The sequence below is a fragment of the Micropterus salmoides genome, unplaced genomic scaffold (assembly GCF_014851395.1).
Source record: "Micropterus salmoides isolate LMB-PRFRI ecotype aquatic unplaced genomic scaffold, ASM1485139v1 Ms_hic_scaffold_7, whole genome shotgun sequence".
Classification (NCBI taxonomy): domain Eukaryota; kingdom Metazoa; phylum Chordata; class Actinopteri; order Centrarchiformes; family Centrarchidae; genus Micropterus; species Micropterus salmoides.
Genome location: NW_024044459.1, coordinates 11,766,794 through 11,789,420, shown reverse-complemented (window position 1 = coordinate 11,789,420; position 22,627 = coordinate 11,766,794). Strand labels below are relative to the sequence as shown.

Here is a 22,627-nt window from a genome sequence, read left to right as displayed (position 1 = left end):
CAGTATCGGCAGCCTGCAGGTTAAGGCCGAGGCCACCCGCTCTGGTGCTGAGCAGGAAGATGAAGTACTGAGATCCTTCCTCATTAAATTTCTTCAGCAGTAAAGCTCGGTCCTCAGACTTGGTGGTTCCTGAAACAGCAAACATGATCATTTTTAAAAATGCAGTCTGTGAAGTTAACTTTGGAAAGTCTGCTTGAACTTCTTCTTGTTCTTCTGCTGCAAAGTGTATTGTTTGCAGGAAAGTAAAAATGTCACCTGTGTACTGTGCCTCATCTTCAACCAATTAAACTGTTTCAGAGGTGTCTGAAAAGAGCATGTAGTGGCTGTAACTGAGCAGGGTTCAAAATGTGATGAAACGATCCTAACCATTCCATGTCTGATTAAAATATGCTAAGGAGATTCACAGTGCACAGCTGCATCAGTCTCTAAATTTAATATCTTTCTCAAAGTGCTATGTGGATAGTATAAAAGCTGATTAACAAAATGATACTTTTTGATCTGATGATTCTTCCTTTGGTAGTAGACCAAAATACTAAATTATGTGAATAAAAGATTTTCACCTCAAAGTAGAATAACAAACTGTTTGTCTGACTATGTGCCTTGCACTTGGCATTTTAAAGATTCTATGAAAATCCTGAATTACCATCCAAAAAGCTCATAACACACTAAACTGTGAGTTATTGCACGTCGGCGTGAGGCTGAACCTTTGGTACAGGTCCAGTTTGCTCAAAACAAAACATACAGCACTATGTGCTGCTAACACTGCTATGGAAAACACATCTTCTTCATCAGTCACTCACACACAGCAGTCAAGGAACAATGCAGCGAGAGACACGTAATCTTTTAAATACACAAAGGGATTACAAGAGATTATGTGCATGTGTCTTGTTGTAGGGACTACTTGGATGAAAGTAGCAATTCTTTGTATTATAGTAGTATTTTTCTACTTGATACACAAATACATTGTGTGTTGATGCATTACATTGACCATACTTTGGGTTTTACACACCACATTGACACTGTAAGGTTTGATAAGGCTGCTTGGACAGCTTTAAATTCTCCTCCTCTGACATGGAGGCAATAATATACGATAAGGTGTCCTGATTTGCACAATAATGGATAGTGAACATAGAGTGGCATTTCCCTCGCTACACAGGAATTATTTTCTCTATCACACATTATGTATCATATCATTATTAGGATTTTCCAGATCAAGTTTTTTTATTTATTTATTTATTTTACCTGAACCGGATATCAGTCATTTAACACTGGGTATTTGCTGATTCAGAGTCAGATACAAACAATTACCTAAATGTTGATTAAATATGAATCTGACACACGGAAATAACAGTGAAAGCACTACTAAATCTGACATAATTTGATCCAAATACTGGATGTCTTGGTTCAAAACTATTAAACTGATAAGCTTAAATTATTGATATATGACTGAGAGAAGAGGTATCATATGGGATTAGTAAGTCTTATATGTATTCAAGTCTAAATCTGTATGTGATAGAGTGATTTGTATCAATAATCTGTATGTGATAGAGTGATTTGTATCAATAAATCTGTATCTATGCCTCTGATTTACAACTAGTATGATATCATGTGTATGTCAATTTAGCATTTTTCAGTGGAAATATATTTGTGAATCTCCACCAATTTGTGTCACACAAGTTCAGAGAAGACCAAGCCTTTCCAGTAGATGGCGGCAGGGATTGCGTTAACAAACTATTCTCCGTCATTGACAGATGACAGATCTTTGGCTGAGTACAGACACGGGCTTGCAGAAAGCAACAGCCAACAACCACGTTTAAATGTGGTCTGTTATCAAGTTACTCACAGATTTAACATTAGTTAGCATTTTAAACGGTAAAAGTCACGTCAGGCTAAAAATGGGAAGCTGCTGAATGAATGTTTTGGACACTGCTCTCTTACACGATAAATGTGTTACTGCCACAGTTAAGCAAATCCGTCTAAGATTAAACCGGGTATCAGAACACAGTCAGTCTCACCAGTGCACCCATGTCATTTTTCACAGTCACTCACGCACTAATTATCACTTGCATATGCAGTGAAATGCTCACTCTGTAGAGCCTAAGTGTCAGTGAAGAGAGCAGCGCTGGAACACTAGTAGGCTGAGGTGGACAAAACTGAGTACAGTAAAGGAATGATTAGATTTTTCTTTATATTAATTTTCGTATTTCACCTGATAATCACAGAATGTTTAAACATAAGTAGAGTGTGAACTCACCATCAAGACGCAGATACTGAAAGTTGCGGTAGCTGAAATAGTCCTCCATGATCGTCATCAGTGAGGTCATTTGGCAGAATAACAGGACTCTGTGGTTAGTGGCATGTAGCTTGGCAGGATGCGATCTAGGAGCTCAAACTTCCCAGAAGCTCGATACAGATCATGCCTGGGTGGAGGTAAAAGGCAAAACATGTAACAAGAATCATTATTACTGATAGTGAGTATTAACGTCTCTGGAATCCATTTGACAGTGACAGACAGTTAACTGCAGCATATGTATATCGACATATACTTTTTTATTCCACACATTCTTCTTCCTTGTCAAAACATGGCCTCTACATTACCCACAATGCAATTCACTTGTTCAGCTCATTACTTCCAATAAGTCCGTTTCATTCTTTTACAACCAGCTTTACAGATAACGCCCTCTGTGTCAACAACCATTTGAACTATCAGTAAAATAAATGCTACAAACCTGGAAACCTCTCTGAAAGTCAGTGATAGGTGAACAGATGAGCGATTTACACATTTTAATTACTAAGAATGTTGAGCATTTTTAGATCTTTAAGATCTTTTACAAATATCATTAATAAATATCTTTAACAAAATATCATTAACAAATCTACATAAAACAACATTTGAAGGTTTGACACAATAGCTTGTGTGTGTGTGTGGTTGTTCTGAGTGGAGGCTGGAGTATTTGTGAGCACACACTCCACAGGAGCAGAGTAGTACTGGATTACACACTTCTCGGAGTCCTGTAACCAGCATATAGTGACAAAGAAATCCTGCTGCCTGGTGTAGCATTGGATGGGGAGCTTGAGTGCAAAATCCTTTTAATCCTCATTAGCCACAAATAGATTTGAGGTAGAGGTGTACCAATGTATTGTATTTTATTGATTTAATCAATGTAATGCCCTCGATTCAATCCACTGCACGTTCTTTTGAACGATTCTGTGCTGTGGGGTCGACAGCTGTCCCGTTTCTAGTAGATTTGTGAAGAAATGCTGCTCTTTCGTCATCTATATGTGGATATATGGAAACCAGAAGATAAAAGACCAGTGGCTCATACCCAAATCTCAAAATTTTACAGTAAAATGAAAATGGTTAAATAATATGTGACAATGCTGTAGCATGAATTTTCACAGTTTGGTTTGAGGTGATCCGCTGCTATGAATAATTGCTATCTGCTGCCAAGTAGCACTAAGCACTGCAGAGATGTAGCAATTATCTGACACACTGGCTTTTCAGACGTGAACTTGAACGCCGTCTCCCATAAGGTGTTAAATTGTTGAGTTTCAAAGTCAGTGAGCAATTAGCAAACCACCGCTGCACACAGTGTTGTAAATTAACAAATTCTGGGTGTCAATCAATTTGTTTGTGACTCTGTGCACAATCATTTAGAAAATATATGAAAGCCAAAACGTGTGCTGGTAAAATCAGTGGAATCTTCTTTATTCCACAATCATAAGATATTAGAAAGGCTGTCACTTAAAAGCAATTTTTTAGATCTGACCATCAAAATGGATCGTGAGTAGGGGGGATGAAACGGTATGAAAATTTTATATCATGATTATAGTGACCACAGTTATCACGGTTATCAGTATTATCACGGTATTCTAAAAATGTGCTGAAAAATATTAAAATGTACTGATACACACACTGAAACCATTTCAACAAGTTTTATATTGAAAACTACAAATACAATTGCCATTTTGTTTGCATAAAAAATAAAACAGCAAATACCTTTGTAAACAAATGAAAATCATCTAAGTGTGCATTATCAAGATTTTATGTTTTATATTATATAGGTAATACAATGACCCCGTGGACAATTCTTGAAAAAAAAAAAGTCTTTAGAAGACAGTGATAGTAACTGCAATGAGCCAAAAAATGAGGAGTCTGTAGCGTTTCTAGATATGCTGGTTGGTTGACTAAACTGCGTATCGTGCGTTACGTCCCAAGGTCTAGGGGTATCCTGGACACAACATAAAAGTGTGGCTTCCCACTCTTCCCATTCCCAAACAGGAAATACAATTTAGCAGTTTCATTAGCTTCAGAGATGAGCAGTGCCCAAAACAACAACCAAAACAATCTAATAAACCTAAAACAGAAAGTAAAGAAAAGACTCTAAACCAGGCTTCTAATCTCAAAAACAGGAGAAAAAGGGTGCAAACAAAAAGGGCTTCTCACTCCTACACACTGCCAGTAGCTGACACAAGGAAGCTACAACAAAGAAACATCTGTATATAACAAAATGACTAAAGCCAACAAAACAAGGTTGTCAACGACAATCACAATTACAAAGCTAAATTACACAGATTCATGTGCAGTGGACGAATGGACTCTGCTGACACACAGCAGCAGAACAACGTGTAGCGTTTTTACAAGAGCAGCAACACTGAGAGCTTCAGTTTACACGCTGTTAGCAAGTCAGAGAGACAAACCAAAGCTAAAAGTTAACTCACCCTGCGTTCACTATAAGGTTTTTTCGTCAATCAAGTTTCCCTCAGCAATCTCATAAAAACTAAAATACGACCGGAGTGACTGAAAAATCTCCGCAGCGCTGTCTTCCGCCGTGTTGTTATTGACCCAAACAAACCCACGTTGCTTTCTGCGCATGGCGCCTGCTTCTGGGAGATGCTGGACAGTGTTTGCCGTGAGATTATAACAGCGCAGTTAACCGTTTTTAATTTAGCTTTTATAAGTGTCTACATCATTAACAGGCTTCCTCCACACGCAGTGTACAAGCAGCTGTTAAAACAGAGTCGCGGGTGGAAAAATCCAAAGAATTTTAAAATGTACTGCTGATGGAGAAAGTCAGCGGAGCAGACACATACAGGGAGAGAGAAACAGACAGAGGTGTAAGCCGGTGTGTTTGCATTACGAGACCGGAGGTGTAGATGTGTGTGCGGAAAACAGAACTGAGGGAAAGCGAGCAGATTCACTTAGTAAACACTAAAACAAGGTATAAGTAGAATTAAAATGGTGAAATAAGAAATAACCTACTATCAAAATACATCCCACTAACAAACTCCCCGCACGCCGCCACCACAGTTACACCGTCATAGGCAGTGTTAACAAATCACTTTATAACCAACATATACAGACTCCTGATGCAGCAGCAGTTTGGTTTTGCCAATCAAGTAGCAGCATGGAAAAGATCAGAACGTGTAACTTACCCATTTATGATGCCGTTTGGATAACCCAAGTGCTCAGCAAACGATTCCTAGAACAGAGAACATTTACTGGTTTAAATCATTCTCAACTCATACAATCAAATTTGTCTGTCTTGGGAGATAGGACTTCCAATCAAGTCTCTGAGCTACCTTAAAAAATAAAAGACAGGAGCAGGTGTTTTGTTAAGGCAGACTGCTTATAGGTTTCTTCTTAAAACAAATGCGTATGCAAAGTTTTCTCATGCAGGGCCTGTTTTAAAGTTATACCCCTGCACATATAAACAGTAAAAAGAGTCAGATTGCGGATTGTTGTGTAATTCAATCTAAGAACATAAATAATGTGAGACACCATCACAGATGTTACCGGATGAACACAAAGTTTAACAAAAGAGATTTGCATTAAACAATATTCTGATATTATACAAGCATTTTAATGGTAATGTCAGAAATTAAAACATGAAATCTATTTCATTGAAGGTAATACATATGCAATTAGCTAATAATTACAGTAGGTAAATGACACAGACATACAACTGGAAATCAGTGGCAAATCTTCTAGTGTCAGGATTCCCAGGCCTGTAACAGCCAGTGTCAGTGATCTTGGGCTAGCAGTGCTCACCTCAATGTGCTGGAACATGTATGGATGGTTGCAGATCTTCTTCAGCTGCATGATGGTGTTCATCAGGGTCTTTGCTCCTCCTTTGCCCTGGAGAAAAGCATAGCATGGATTAAAAGAAATTAACTGACAGATAAAAACAACGATACTTCCCTTGGTGTGAGTTTAAATCAGCAATATCTGATCATCAGATTTTAATTTGATGTGTAGAACTTATTTACACATGCAGCAGCTACGGAGCTACATTATCGTTCAGCTGGAGTCGTGTTTGTGTCCACCTGATGGATGGAAGATCAATACTTGCTCTCTTGCAGTTCTGTTTATTTCCTGAGGGAAATACCTATTTCTGCAACATGCTCCACTATGTTCAACAGATTGTTGATTGTCTGCTGTTTGGTGCCAAGCGAGTAGAGTACAGTGGGGTTTTAGAGCTTTTTCATTTTAAACAACTGCTTGCTGTGGCCAATGATGCGATGAGAGTGAACCAAAATATTCAAGCTGTTCCGTAGAGCCGAGGGAAGCTACAGATTTAGGTGATAATTATGAGCAACGACTTTCACTAAAAATCTCAGAGAAGCTCAGTTTGATTACAAAGGCTTGTCAGGTAATGCAGGTTTAAACTTCACAGAGATGCGTATTCCTATTTCCCTCCTGTGCATCCTGCATGCCAGGGAGCTTTAGATAACAGAAAATTCCTGCACACAAAACTAAACTGAGGCTAAAAGTCAAGATGCAGCCTCAGAAGTAGTATAACATTTGCAATATACTCTATTATCTTTAGCAAACACAACATCTTGTTTACCTCCGTTTCTCAGCATGACACACACTGACAAAACAAAGCGCAGACGTACAGTGATTCCACAGGGGTGTTGGTATATTTACCTTCTTGTCTTTCTCTGAGCCGTCAGTGAGAAGGATGCCTTTCTGCATGTGGCGGTACAAAACCTTCTGTATAGCAGACATGTCACATTTTATGACATACTCCACCTGAAGTGAATGAAAATAAAGGCAATGCAATCAGTGAAACAGTGATGACCTAACCCTAACCCTTTTCAGTCGCAAGGCTGTCTGAGCTCACACCACTTTCTTGATCATAGCCACCTCATCCTTGACAACATTAGGGCGGAAAAAATAACAGTTAAGGAGAGATAAAATACAGGGAAGAAGTTCCTGTAACTTTTGAGCTGTACTTTCATGAATAAAGACTAAAAATGTATATGCTATATATTAAAAGTGTTGGAAACTATATACAGAAATGTTTTATGCTTTCAGCTTGCTGCCCTTTAAAATTCATGTTATTATGTGAAAGTCAGTTTAAGAAAATAAACTCTGATTGATTTACAGGCTGATAGAGGCAGATGTTACTCTTAAGTTCATGCAACCTAAAATATACACTGGTCAAAAAAATTAAGAGAACACTTCATCATCACAGTATAACATGTCTTCAGCTATTTAATTCTGCATTAGCGATTGCAAATCAATGTTGTTTTGGAGCAAATGGAAGTGACAACAGGTGCACTGGAGAGGCAACAGCAAGACCACCTCCATAAAGGGAATGGTTTTGCAGGTGGCCACAGACGCATGTTCTCTCCTTATCCTTCCTGACTAGTTGTTCTCTAGTTTTGTGTTTTGCTTATGTCCTTGTCACTACTGGTAGCATGAGCGATACCTGCAGCCCATTCAGGTTGCACAGGTAGTCCAACTCCTCCAGGATGGAATATTTATACGTGCCATCGCAAGAAGGTTAGCTGTGTCTCCCAGCACAGTCTCAAGACACCAGGAGACGGACCATTACATGAGGAGAGAACAGGACCAGTATCTGCTTGTTTGTGAGAGGAGAAACAGGAGGAGCACTGCAGAGCCCTACAGAATGACCAGTAGCCTACTGATGTGCATGTTTCAGACCAAACTCCATGAGGGTGGCATGAGGCATCCTCTAGTGGGATCTGTGCTCAGAGCCCAGTACCCTGAAGCTCGACTTGCATTCGCCAGAGTGTCCAAGAATTGGCAGGTCTGCTATTGGCACCCAGTTCTCTTCACAGATGAGACCAGGTTCACACTGAGCACATGTGACAGATGTGAAAGAGTCTGGAGACCCTGTGGTGAACTTCATGCTGACTGCAACATCATCAAGCATTACCAGTTTGGCTGTGGGTCAGAGATGTTCTGGGGAGGCGTTTCCTTGGAGAGTCGCAAAGACCTCCACGTGCTTCTAAGTGTTCCCTTAATTATTTTGAGCAGTGTATTAGGCAAAGTGAGCGAGGAGGATGATGTCGACAGAAACTGTCAGATCAATTGTTGAATAAAATTGTGTGTGTTTTAGTTTACTTTTAATTTCCCATTTTCAAATTTAAACAATGTCACTCGTTTTAAATCAAGTGTTATTTTATAATAAAAGACTAGTCTACAGAGGTCTTGTAAACTCACCCTCTTTCTAACTCCACAGCCCCAGATTTTTTCAATTTCAAACGTACAGTGCTTCAGTCTTCTGTAGACTTACAAACTATAAACATTTAAATAAAACCTGTCCTTTTTGGTTCCCAGAGATTCTCAAGATGCTCTAAGCATCCTATGAGTGGGTAGGAGTCACTCCTTTATCCTAAGATCATTTCTAAGGGTGTCTTCATTTATAGTGCTTTTGGGAAGCACCTCTTAAGCTTAAGGAGAGTTTTAAGATGGACCATGGAACATATTAGTGGGGAGATTCATCGACGTAATCGATTATGAAAATCCTTTAATTTGCATAACGTGTGTCGGCACGTTGCAATGAAGTGCTGCATCTGGTTATAGCAGGGATTCTCTTGGAGAACAAGCTGCAGCTAAAAAAACTCACCTACAACCATCTAAAGTTTCGGAGTCAGACAGAGACCCAACTACGTGGTGCTCTGTAACAAGTCAAACAACTGCTGTGCAGCAACATGTGAAGCAGCATGAACACATGAAGTGAAAGCATTGTTTTGTGACGGCAGCGGGACAGCACCGTGTTTACATTTTTCACACCCACACATTCATGATATGTCAGGATGATTTACGTTGGTAGTAGTCTCTTATATTGTATTTTCTCTCTTCATCGCCTCCATGTTTAAATAAAATTACATAATATTAAATTATTGAGACCAGTTTTTGATATTTATTTAGATTAAAATTTTTTTATTAAAGTTTATTATTAAAGATTAGATTAATTTACTAATCAATCGCGCAGTCGAGAAACAGGGATTGTTCTCATCGATTCAATTTAGGGCTGAAACGATTTATTGAGTTATTCAAATAATCAAATTACTAAAATGCATCAACACAAATTCTTTGTATTGATCCTTCGTTTAATCCATTTAACTATATAGCACACTGTTTTGCACGGACAATTATTACTGACGCACATAGCGCTTACGCTGTGATCAAGTTAACTCGACGTGATTTGATGGCACTGTTTGCAAAGGAAGGGAGAAAAAAAAATAGGAGGGACGAAGAAAAGACCGGCCCGAAAAAAACACAGAAAGTGTAGGATTAACAACTCTGTAATGTTAGTCTGTCCACTGTAAAACTAAACTAATGTAGCCTACCGCAACAGCACGACGGAAATGCTTCAGCATCTGATCAGAAAGAGCGGATCCCAAAAAAGTTAACAGTAACATCAACTTTAGTTTTTAACTGAAATCCTGATTGACTGTTGAGTTGAACGCTAGCCGCAATTCTCTGCTGTAAATGTATAAACGTGCATTTGTTGTTATTGTTCCCCGTCTGGTCGGGCCGTGTTTGTGTTGTAATGTCACAGTCATGAGTTACACAGCTGATCCCTGTACTGAGGGGGCGCCAAGCGAAAGTACTTCTTATATGATTACTAGATGAAATAATCTGTAGAATTCTCAATTACTAAAATCACCGTTAGCTGACGAGATGATACACTCACCAAAAATATTTTTCCCATTTATTAAATTCAATTTGATGTGTTACAAATAAGACTGCAGTTAAAGTCAGATGTAAAGTTGATAACAGTTGCCTTGTGAAATTAATTTGTACCCAGGCCTGGTTTGAACCTGATGAGGAAGGGATGCACATTATTTTCAGGCACAGTGGCCTCATCCCTGTTCTTAAATAATATTTACAGCTCCCTCCAGCATGTAGAAGGCTACAGCCCATAATAATTGCTGAAGTAATAAAGTAGTGTTAATTTCAAGGTTGTAAAGAGTCGAGAGTGCCCCAAATTAAGAAATAAAAACCTGCTTGTATTTGGATTGATCGTATGTGACCATGAAATATGAAAGAAAAGACACCAGGCCCTGTGCTGTTATGAAAATACACTGCAGAATTTATTAGCCACGCCACTGGGCGCCATATTATCCTTTATAAAAAAAAATAATGTTTTAATAATAATTACGTATGCCAATGTACTTACTTTACTTGGAATGTACTTATTTAATTAAAACAGTTTAGTCAAACAGCAGTGCTGGGTTTCTGCATTGCAAACCATGACTCAATTATTATCAAGCTACATCAAATCAAAGTAGAAATGTTTAGTTCAAACTTACCTTCTCTGGCAGCTGTGACTCCACCTCTTTCTTCAGTCTGCGGAGCAGGAAGGGGCGGAGCACCTTATGCAAACGCCGAATAATCAAGATGGTCTCCTCCTCATTTAGGTCAACCTGAAAAAGTCAGAAATACAGCATATGTGATAATATATCACATAATGTTTTGCTCAGTTGATAGTAGTAATGTGCAAATAAGTGTAGCAATACACCAGCAAAAGCAGTGAAAAAAACCTGCAACCTAGTAAAAATGGTCGTAAACAAAGCACAACATATATAAGCTTTGCAAATGTTTCATGAGGAAGAAATGCAGTAAACACGTTTGTCAAACATTATCGTAGAAAAAATACCTTTTTGCGTGCACCTCCTTCATTGTTCATGTGGTGTACTGTGACTTTTCAGCATGGAATTCTACAGTTACGCCGAACAGAGGGGGTGTACACCAAAAGTTTAGATTTGTTTAACTTGACCTGCTGGTTACAGTTTGGCATGGGCCAGTTACCTGTTTCAAGGTATCCCACAGTATGAAAAACTCAAGGTTTCAAAACCACAAAAGTTTTCCGTTATACAGTTGCGGAATGACCTGTTTTTTAATGTCTCGTCAAAGATGGAAAGCGCAGGAATCACGCAGGTTGTGTGCAGCATAGAGTGTAACGTGACCCCTCCCCATCTAGTTGGTGTGAGCAGTCAGTCACTTGTGTGTAGGATGGCCGAAGGAGGGATATATTTTGTTTATCAAATGGTCAGAAATAACAAGACAATGCACAGATTTCGGTCATATGTTAACTCATTGTCTTTATTGTACGCGTAACAGCCATGCTTACTGTCGCGCAAAGTCAACCCCCAAAGGCCCATTCTGAGCCAGGAAAAACCCTGAATAAGGAAAATATGATATCCCCTTTACGAGAGCACCACCTGTCATTCTTCGCTAAATTCAAGGTAACACTATCATGAATTTAACAACTGCAACAAGCCAAGAGTTAGCATGTTTGACACTGGTGAAATAAATATTATTGGCTTGCTACCGAGGCAGAAAACATGGCTAAATTAACTAACTAACATCAGCTAATAATTAAATTGAGCTTCTAACATTGTGTACATCTGTTAAAAATCACAACATTTAAAAACACAAGAAGGAAAAAAAAACTGCTGGCACTGGTGTCTGGTGCTCGTGGTGCACACCATACAACAGACGGGTGTCTCACGCTCTCTCTATCTTATTATTATTATTGTACCAGATTATTATTTTTTTCTTTAAAAACACATTTTAGAGCTATAATCACAATACTACGATACTGTGAAACCGTGATATTTTAGGTTAAGGTAAGGTTATCGTACCGTGAAAACCTCATACTGGCCCATGCCTGGTTACAGCACACTCGGAAACACATTTGCAAACTTAGTTGTTTGTTGAATCTTTGAGAGGTAAGAACAACTTAACATGAAGAGACCAGCTGAAGCAGCTGTTTTTGCCTATATTTCAGCTACTGGTTTGGAAACATAAGAATCTCCCTTTGTTTATAGCAAATTGGCCTTGGACAAGATGCCAAATGAAGATGAACAGCTCATCCTACTATAACCTTCTGTGAACAAAGAGTAAAGAATCAAGAATCAAAGAATCAGAACTTGTGAAGAAGCTTCATATATAACTTGTCAGTTATACTAAACTGTATACTTTTCATCACTTACAGTAAATAACTACAGTTGAAATGACAGGTGTAATTACTGTGAAGGGAAGAAAACTTCAGGGGAAACAGATTTAAAGGCAGCCCTCAGAAGATGTGCAGTAAATCCATGTTTAGTAAAACATGGGTGGCAGTATATGTTCAAATGTACAACTCATCTCAAAAACAATCAAAAAGTTATACATTTATACAACAAGAAGTATTTTTAAAAAGTTGTTCACAGGGTACTCTAAATTTTTGGTGAATGTCTATTTATTTCAGATGTTCCTCTGAGTTTTAGTTGTTTTTTATCTGCTACTTAATCAAATTAACAATCCAATATAAAATCAAATTAAATCTTAAACAACTCTGCCTGTGTAGCCTTAGATGTTTTGTTCTCACTGTGAATCAGGTTCAAGATTCAAGATAAACGCCACACACAATACTTACCCTCTCTCCTGTCATGGCGAACGGGGCGTTGAACCACTGCTCGAAGGTGCTGCAGCTCTTGAAGATGGTGGGCAGGAGGAAGTTGAGCAGGGCCCACAGCTCGGGCAGCTTGTTCTGCAGTGGTGTACCGGTGAGGAGGAGTCGGCGGGGAGCCACATAGTGGGTGTTCAACACCTGGGTCAGCTTACAGTGGTGGTTCTTCATACGGTGACCCTCATCCACAATCATGTACTTCCAACGAATCTGTGTGAGGAAGTTAACTTATTGGACCCTATTTTTTAAACATTTTGGAATAGTGAAAATCAACAGCTCCAAATTTGCATTAGAAATATGTTTGATCACAAGGGAGCTCAGGAGTGGATGCAGATAAGAACATGTTGATTTCCTACTCTGACCACCCTTAGGTTACTTTCTTATTGTCTCTCTTAATTCATATGCATATAATAATTGTTTATGCTCACATTTTAAAGTGATGTGAACAAATTCACATTTACTCCTCCTTTGATAACACAGCACAACTTTTGCTTAATCTGTGAATTATTTCGACTCCATGCCACCAAATTACATTAACTGAAGCTGGCACAGAATTTCTAAAACTTAGTTGTAATTCAAAGCTGTACTGTTATTGAAACCAAAATCCAGAAATATAGTAATATATATATGGCTGTACAGCTGCAGTGACTTAATCAGAGGCCACTTAAGTATGCACCTGCACTGTCATTAACTGAACAGGGGGCTGGTTTTAAGGAGATTCTTATGCCACAATATTCTTCTTCAACCATGCATCCACGCAACCCTTCTTCCATTTCATTACGATGGGAAAGTAGGTACCTAAATATAAAACATTCCTAGCTCTAAACATACTGTGGCAAAAATACCGGACTGTGCCTTAGAAACAAACAAACACATCTGGCAACAACTTACACTGTCCTGTCTACACAGGAGTTTAGTCATGAGTATCTAAGAGAACAGATCTTGTTTCATTTGTGCTTTATTCGTATATCAATGTGCCAAAACACAGGTGACCTTCACTTAATACTGTGCCTGAACGTATCTTGTGTAGATACTGCTAAAGTGCAGCTTTCACTGCACAGTAGCCAGATTTCCATCCAAAAGTAGCAAAGATTTAAATCAACTTTTCAGAAAATCTTTTAAAAACATGGTGAACTTACATTTCCATTACTACTACTACTGTCATAACAAATATTAAGAGTTGGTTCATTGAGATCAGCTGCAGGTTGCGCAAATTCTCCAGTCAGGTGTGATTATTACACTGCAGAAGAAGGAGGAGCAGCTAGATAAAAGAGCACCAGTCAAACCTCAAATGGTGGAGAAATTTTTTTAAAAACGTGATGGAAATACAGCATCAATGGTTGTTTCATGTAATAATAGACCGATTAGTCAATTACAGCTCATTGCTAAATTGGAACAGCAAGAGCTGACATGTTTTAAAGTTTAGTACTGGTGTAAAGTTTGCCTATGCAAGTCTAATGATGCTACCATTTTTCTACAAGTGCAGAGCAATTCAGTTATACACCGTCAGTCATAAAACGTGACTTTCAAACTCTTTCTAGCACCTCTCTAGCATCTCAGGTATCATAATCATTTAACTACTGATTAGTGAAGTTCTAGTGAAAGTATGTATCTGTGCGGGACCCTGTGTGTGTGTGCGTGTGTGCGTTCATAATTATACAGAGGACAAAGCTTTGATTTCTTTCACCTTGGCCAGAATTTGCTTATCCTTGATGATGTATTCATAGGTAGTCAGCAAGACATTGAACTTCCCACTGCGGAGTTGAGGCACAAGCCCACGGCGCAAAGCAGGGGTACCCTTCCATGTGGGAGACAAAGAAAAGACTTCCTGCCATAAGTCCACCAAAAGCAATCAGAACGTATTAGATGGGAAGGAGTAAGTACAAGTACAAAAACAGATTTTTCTTACCTTGTAAGCAATTTTGACCACAGAGGGTGCCCACTTGTCAAGTTCATAAACCCAGTTAGACAAAGTCCTGGGGAAAAACAGAGACATCAGTGACAATCACTACAGGTGTTGGAGGTTTCATGTAAGAACATGGTCTGACTATAGAGCAATTGAAGACGCACTGTTGGGTCAGGTTAGCTAAAACATGAACAGAAGAGAAAAGAGCAACTTGACAAATCATGCATAAACGAAGGTTTAGACAATAATTTACTGGGAAAAAAACAAAAGGAAAACAATTCCTTGCAGTGACGAAGCAAAATAGCTTTCCAAAGGGTCAAATGGATTGCAGCTCACAATGAGAGACTTTTCTTAGACAGGGCTTTGTTCAAAACTACCGCCACCACCTCCTCCCGATCAGTCTGTGAGCATTAACTTCAATTTCCCAGCACACACCACAACAAAGAGGGCTTTCCTCCACATTACTTCACTCTGCATATTAAAAAATTTAACACAGTGGCCCTGAGCTCAAATTTAGGCCTCTGATGTGCTCAGCTTGACTTTAAAAAGCACAAAAAACCTAAATAATGATGAAAAACAGGTATTGCATAAGACATTTTAATATTTTAACGCCTGCAGTTGTTGCCTGCAGTTGTTAATTATGAACAAAAAACACAACTAATTAGGTGAAATGTAAAATTGGGAATTAAAACACACCATTTTCCCTATAATGTAATGTTTTTTTGAGAGTGACGTTGAAACTAAGATACAAAACAACTGCACTTTGGACCTCTTTTGAGAGGTGGTCTCCTGTTGTTTCCAAGTGAAAGCTGGAAAGATTTGTGTTTGAAGAATTTGAAGGGATTAATGCTGGGAAACAGAAAGGGAAATCACACATTCCGTGAAGCTAAATGAATTATTAAAGAGATTCTCATATTTTGAAAGGAGTACTGTTAAGACAAACATGACAATTAAAAAATATTCATTTTGACCTTGAATAATTTAATGTTTAACACCAGGTTTTTTGAAAACCTATTTCACTGTTTGGAATGTTAAGTTTTGTGCACTCCAAATTGCAGCAAGCACTATCTTCCATATGGCCGAGATTGAAGACGCTGTTTTTTCTGAAAATGATGTTTAAGAAAGTCCAGTGCTGTGTCTCAATTCGGATACTTCTGTTAAAACACTTCCATGTTTTACACTGTGTAAACTATGTACTTCGACAGGGTAGTGTTGTCTCAAAAACTCCATTTACGGGAAACAACAATCACAACAATTGACCATGACAGAGCATTAGCGCCAAATGGACCCAATAAACATACTGATGACGTCTAGCCAACAACAGTATAGTAGTAAATGGTGGGGAAAAATGTATAACTCACATTTGTATAGCGCTGTTTCCACCAGAGCAATTGCAATCGCTGCATCTTCCCTCCCCTTCTGCTATGTAGCCAAGATGGTGACCACTGAGGGTGCTAAATGTTATTCACTTTACTGTTATGAGTACACCATCCAGTTACCTATAGTGCACTACATTTTTCCATAATTGTCAGTGTGAATGCACTTACATGCTCAAAACAGCAACTGTAAGTATGGAAGAACGCAAACTGAGACACAGTATAGGTCATGTATTCACTCAACATGAGATAATATTTTTGAATGCAGTGCTTGCATAACAAAAGCTCCTGAAGAGTGTTGCATTATGAGTTGTTTGTGCCCTAATAGGGCTGGGCAGTATTACTGCAAATATAATTTCAAAAGAGATAAAAAAAAATTTGACAATACCATTGATATTGATACAGTTTGATGTTGGTTAATTAATATGTTTCTGTAAAGTCCTGCCAGCGTTTGCTCCTCTCTCTCCCTCACCGCGCAGCACCGCCCCTCCCTCTGCGTCTCCAGCCCCCCCCTAAGCTCACAAACTCTACAACATGGAGGGAGACAAAGTGCAGGTCGACACTGGGAAGAACTGGCTTGTAAAAAGAAAACAACGGTTCAGTCAGTGTTTCTTACACATACACTTTACTTCGGCAGGCCGCCATGGTGTATTTGGCGACGCACTGTGGCATTTATTAGAGAAACACAGTTATTATGTTACAAGGCCCGACACGGTGGATATTTTACAACCAGGTAAAGCGACAGTGAACACACCAGTGCAGATGTCATTCGTTAGCTACCATGTTGGTTTTGTTTTGATAGGCTACGTCATCAACACGCCTCCTCAACATGCGGCGCAGCTGCTGTTTTAAACGGAATAGCGGGTGGAAAAGTCCAGAAGATGAGTTCTGTCTGGGGGGTTTTCCAGAGACTTTATGTAAGGTAGCCTACTACTGATGGAGAAAGCCACCGGAGCAGACATAAAGAGAGAGAGAGAGAAGGAAAGAAGCAGGGCACGCTGACGTATCTGCAGCTGAGAACTGAAGGAGGTAGTTTCAATAAGTGAGTGACACTTAAATAAGGTGGAGAAAGAACTATAATTGAATGGTGAAACGGTGAAATAAGAAACAAGCTACTACAATTAGTAAAAGCATGCCTGCTGACACAGACTTTTGGTCCATATCGCCCAGACCTAGGCCCTAATGTTGGTAGGCTAGTGAGTCTCTTCAAGTCTGTTTGTACTGGAAGTGTCTGAAGGCTTGTGTAACATTTTGCTCCCACAAAAGGAAAAAATTCCAAAGAGTGAAAACAAGTCAAAATACTCTTCTGATGTCTTTACTACAGAAACAGACAGGGGACTAATCATCTGTCAAGGGCCAAGAATCAACATGCTGCTGTCACTGAATATCAAGATGAGGAGCTCAAACAGACTGAGAATGTGACTGGTAGACATTTTGACAAGTGTTTCTAATGTTCAAAACACTTGATTTTTCAAAAAACAGGTGTTAGGAAAAAGAGGGGGAAGGCTCACCCTATAATCAGTAGACAGTTTGTGTTTGCTGTGTACTTTGACTCATCGCTGCAGATGAGTGTGCACACCTGACACCTGAATTTAATTTGAGCCAAAAGAAGCATCAGTGTCTAAATCAGGTGTGGGACTCCACCCCTCCCCCCTGTTCTTGGGTGGCTGTGGCTCAGAAGGTAGAGCGGGTCATCCAATAATCAGAAAGTCGGTGAGTCGATCCCCTGCTCCTTACACTTCTCTTTTTCAGCCCTATCTTGTGATTTAGACTAACATGGTTGGCTTATTTCAACCTAAAATTATTTCCTATGTAATTTTAGACACTAAAAACACTGCGCAAAAGACTTGTGATATACGTTAGCTGAGAAGTACTGACGAGAGAGGAACAATGATGAGAAAGGGGCCGTTGATCCTCTTGTGCTCCATTAGATAGGTGATAAGTGCGATGGTTTGGATGGTTTTGCCGAGGCCCATTTCATCAGCCAGGATGCCATTTAGATTGTTGTTGTACAGGGACACCATCCACTCCAGGCCCTGGGTCTAGATGACACAGAGAAATAAAGGAATGCCTAAGCATTTGCTTGCAGAGAAAATAGCATAATATCTTCACAACATCTGTATGTATATTTCTACTCCTCCAGCACATAAAAGACAAGAAACCCACAGACAGATTCAAGACAGAGAACGCTTTAGGCAGTGTTCAAGGAAATTATCAAGGAAACTTACATGTTCTATATCTAATTGCATGTCAAAGAGACTAAATGTTTTAAGTGGCAAACTTTACACTGTTTTCAAGGGCAGGCATGACAATCTGAATACTAAATGAAAAAAACTATGGGGAGGTCAGATGGTTAGTAGGCATAATATGTAACATGTTTCATGACACGCACTGCTCTTTTTTGTTAAATCTGTCCAGGCACTTTAAGTCTAAGGCTACGTTCAGACTGCAGGCCTAAATGCTCAATTCCGATATTTTCCCCAGATCCGATTTGTATCGGATTTGGACCACATATGAAGTGGCCCAAATCCGAACTGGAAAAGATCAGATTCCATGTGACTTGGCCTGTTCACACTGTCATACAAAGATCAGATCTGGGTAACATAACATGTTAAAAAAACAAAAAATATTGGATTTGAGTCACTTTGGCCTGCAGTCTGAACATAGCCTAAAAGGTTAGAAAATAGGGCTGCAAGTAACGATTATTTTTATTAGCGATTCACCTGTGAATTGTTTTCTCAATGAATTTTTAATCATCAGAAAATAATGAAAAATGCCAACTGCAAGTTCCTAAAACCAAAGGTGACCAAAGATTTTTTAAGTTTCCCTCCAGATAAATTTTTTAATACTCTGAAATGGGGCTGGAAGCAAATATACTCCTTCTCCCTCATTGAGAAATTCTGGATCTATGAATGAATGTCCTCTCTCCTCCGCTGCTTCATTAAGCTGAGGTATCAGAATGGCAAGTGTAGTTAGCATCTTTTATTTGTTCATGTTGTTTGAAGTCAGAAGTCAAACTCTGACATTTTAGGGGACATAAACATAAGAAAAATACATTTTTGGATGGTGGGGATCTTTAAATTCAATATTAGCAAATCTTCACAGCTGAGAAGCAGAAGAATATTTGGCCTTCTTTTTGGAAAAATGGCATTAATTATTCAATATCTAAATAGCTGCTGATTCACTTTCTGACGATAATTGATTAACTAAGTAATTGTTTCAGCTCTACTAGTAAATAATTCAAAAGTGGACTTTTAAATTTGTTTCTTCTACATGTAATGGCAAAAACCTTTAAATGTGTCTAAAGAAGCAAATTAAATTCTTTTCATAGTGAATTTTGTAAATGCACTTTGATCTTGTTGCCACTTTGGCATTTTATATCCCAAGTGATTCAAGCGTGGTAGCAAAATATCAACTGTGTAGCTTGCCTCTGGCCTGGGGAAAACAACAAGCAAAAGACAGTATGAAGAAGCAGGAAAGGGCACAAGGGCACTGGCAGCAGAAAAGGGGACCTCCACCCAATTACCAGCATGCCTCACAGCAGAGCTAATTCCACAGAAATAAAGGCTGGTGGAGGGTACTATTTATAAGAACTGATAAACTGAAAACTATATTAATGTGTAGCTTAGCTTCTGTAAATTATTTCAGGTTTGTTACACAGACTGCTGTTGGCATAGCAGACAACTGATCCAATTATTGTACTGCAGAAATTTCTCCAATTTCCCCAAGGAGCTGCTGCCATATCTCATTTAAAGCCTGACACGCCATAAATCAGAGGAGTGCTAGGACTGCAACTTGTCTGAAAGAAAGATAAATGTTGGCAGTATTCAATTGCCAGTTCCCTATCTCTTCTAATATACTATCTTTTGCTGCCATTCCCACTAACTATAGCAGAGACGAGAGTATAGTGCCACGCTGGAAAACAGTTTGGTAGCATATTTATAAGCAGACAGTTGTCTTTAAAATTACATGACTGAGCATTCAGTTGCCTAGCAACAGATACGTTTGGTCACACCCTCCAGGTCTTTACAACTGTGCAGCAACATTTAGGAGAACTGACAAGCACAGAGGTGGGCCCTGTTTCTGTTCCCAGAGCTCGGCCAGCATCGAGTGTGTGTAAACGGCCAGAAGATCAGCAGAAGAACTACGGCCTTTCCATTACGGCTGGGCAATAATAATAATGATAATTATAGCAATATACTTTTCCTCAATAACAATATGTTCAATATATCGTCAATAAATGTTTGATTGAATTAATTTGAATCAGGAACAAATAAGCACTTAATTTTTCTAGTAATATATTTATTTTGTTGAGGAAAAGGGACTGAAAAACTATTTACTCATCATATTTGTTGAAAAGAGATTTTATCATAATTAAGTGTTTATCACGTTCTGACCGTAAATAAAACTTTAACCACACAGTTAACCATCTGGTTTCTTCAATTTTCACTCAGGAGCAAAAATCTGCCTTTAAACCTGAAAGAAATAATGATTTGACATTTATTGTGATAATTACTGATATCGAATGGTATGAAATGTTTTTATCGTGATAACATTTTCACCCAGCCTTACTTTCCATACACACAACATCACAAAACAGAGGAGGCTGAAGTCATCATCCTGCTTGCTCACTTAATACATAAATGACAAAGGAACATCCTTGTTAAGGCATTTCACTAAAAGTATATTATATAAAGTAGTAGATTGCAAAAGTTCCCCACAGAGCAAATTAACATTTTCACTCATAAAGCTGTTCAATCAAAACAAATCAGACGTGACTAGTGGTGGTGGCGCTGGGCCACGTGGCAGCCAGCACCAAGATAAGCTGTCCAAAAACATTTAGGATGTCCTGCCTGCTCAAGCCAAAAGTCAAAAAAGTACTCACAAATTTCCTGCTGCTGAGGTCGAACAAAATTTAACTACAAGAACAACATCTTCCCCAGTGAAAGAACCACTACCAAAACCCTTGGACATAGTTTGACATTGTGGCCCAGTGTAGCATACTGGATCTGTATGTTGTTTCTACCTAAAAATGATGTATTTTACATTCCTGCCAACTACTTCATGACTGCAAAGCGGATTGTTTTCATTTACTTCAGTATTTCTATTACAGTCACCTCTGTTTTTGTTTCTTAAATTACTGTCGTAAATCAGCTGCCATTTTAAAAACCTTCCTTGGTGATTAATTCAAGGACAATTCGTCATCCATGATTTGAGAGAAGGCTTCAAAATGCAGTTTTGCATTCATGAGTCATGGATGGATGAGTTGGAAAAAATCAAAGCCAGAAACACAAATAAGAAATGACACTTAAAAATTAAGATGGGATTTTGTTTGCTTGCTCTTTGAATAAAAAAGGATGTTTGGCAGGAAGGTGATAAATATTAAATCTGACACTCTTTTAAAACACATTGTGGTAACAAATAATCTAAAAATAACAACAATCACTGTTCAAAAGTGAGAACTAAATATAACAGTTACAAAAGTCTACAAAATAAGAGGGAATGCAAGTATATGTGTACACGTGTGCACGTATGTACCTGGTAATGTTTGAGTGTGCCGTTTATCAGCAGCGACGACTGCTTCTCCACCCTCTCAATGACAGCATGGGCCACACCATAATAAGACTGGGAGCTGGTTTGTCCAGTAGGAACACTGTACTCATCATCCACATCCTGCTTGGCTGACCTGGAAAAAGAGAAGAGTATTTGAAACCCCTCTAACCTCGACTGAACTGTGCTCTTTGGAATTGATTTTAATGATCAGTTTTGAGGCTTAGCTGGATCTGGCGTCAGGAACTCAGTGGGAGTACAGCCAGAGCTCCTGAGGAAAATGCCATGTTTATAAGGTCTACCTGAACTTTATTTATTTTTTCTTTAATCTAAGTGTCTGGAATTTTCCTTTGAAACCAAAAAACATGTTATATATATATATATATAAAAGATATATTTCAAGTAAATCTGGGATAGTGGGTAAGTAATACAATACTCGATGATGTGCTTGGCCGCCGTCACAAACACTTCAACTCCATTGGGATCGATCATCTTCTCCTCGGTTTCTGCCTTGGCCGCTTCCTCTTCCTCCTTTTAAGGCACAGTGGATAACACATGGCTGAGAGCATACTCACTACAATAACAACAGACAGATCACAGAGTAGCTCTATTGAGGATGAAACTAAATCATAATCTGCAGTGCATACAGCTACAGCCCCCTGGTGGTTCCTGATGTATGTATGTATTTAGTATGTGTGTATATGTTGAGTTGGTCTGACTGAGATGTGCACTTAATCCCATTTAATAAAATTTGCATGATTTAAAGAAGTTCAGGAGATTGAGGCTAATTTAAAACCCTCCACTGTGGGAGTTAAATAAATGAGAAAGTCACTGACCTCCTCCTCAAACTCTGAGCCGCTCTCCTCGCTGTCTGACCGCGGGGCCACTTCATACCTGGTTTTTAAAGAAAGAAACGCCAGGAAGAGGAAAACAAGGACAATAGAATATACAGTTACTTTAGTATTTATTTTATGACTCCATGATGTCACATCAAAAAATAATGTACATCTTTTAGTATATAATATAATGTACATCTTTTAGTAGAATTAACTAGTAGTAATAACGGTAGGTTAGGG

At 38.8% G+C, this 22,627-nt stretch overlaps 1 protein-coding gene across 1 annotated transcript in view; it reads right to left on the bottom strand.

Annotated features, from left to right (window-relative positions):
• Positions 1-22,627, bottom strand: part of smarca2 (SWI/SNF related, matrix associated, actin dependent regulator of chromatin, subfamily a, member 2) — a 52,426-nt gene that overhangs the window by 18,073 nt on the left and 11,726 nt on the right. Inside the window, 14 exon segments of the mRNA XM_038702541.1 lie at positions 1-129; positions 2,255-2,365; positions 2,368-2,420; positions 5,437-5,483; positions 6,053-6,139; positions 6,932-7,036; positions 10,576-10,689; positions 12,687-12,929; positions 14,407-14,517; positions 14,629-14,695; positions 17,880-18,043; positions 21,540-21,687; positions 21,988-22,082; positions 22,388-22,445. Coding sequence (XP_038558469.1) covers positions 1-129; positions 2,255-2,365; positions 2,368-2,420; positions 5,437-5,483; positions 6,053-6,139; positions 6,932-7,036; positions 10,576-10,689; positions 12,687-12,929; positions 14,407-14,517; positions 14,629-14,695; positions 17,880-18,043; positions 21,540-21,687; positions 21,988-22,082; positions 22,388-22,445 — 1,532 coding nt within the window.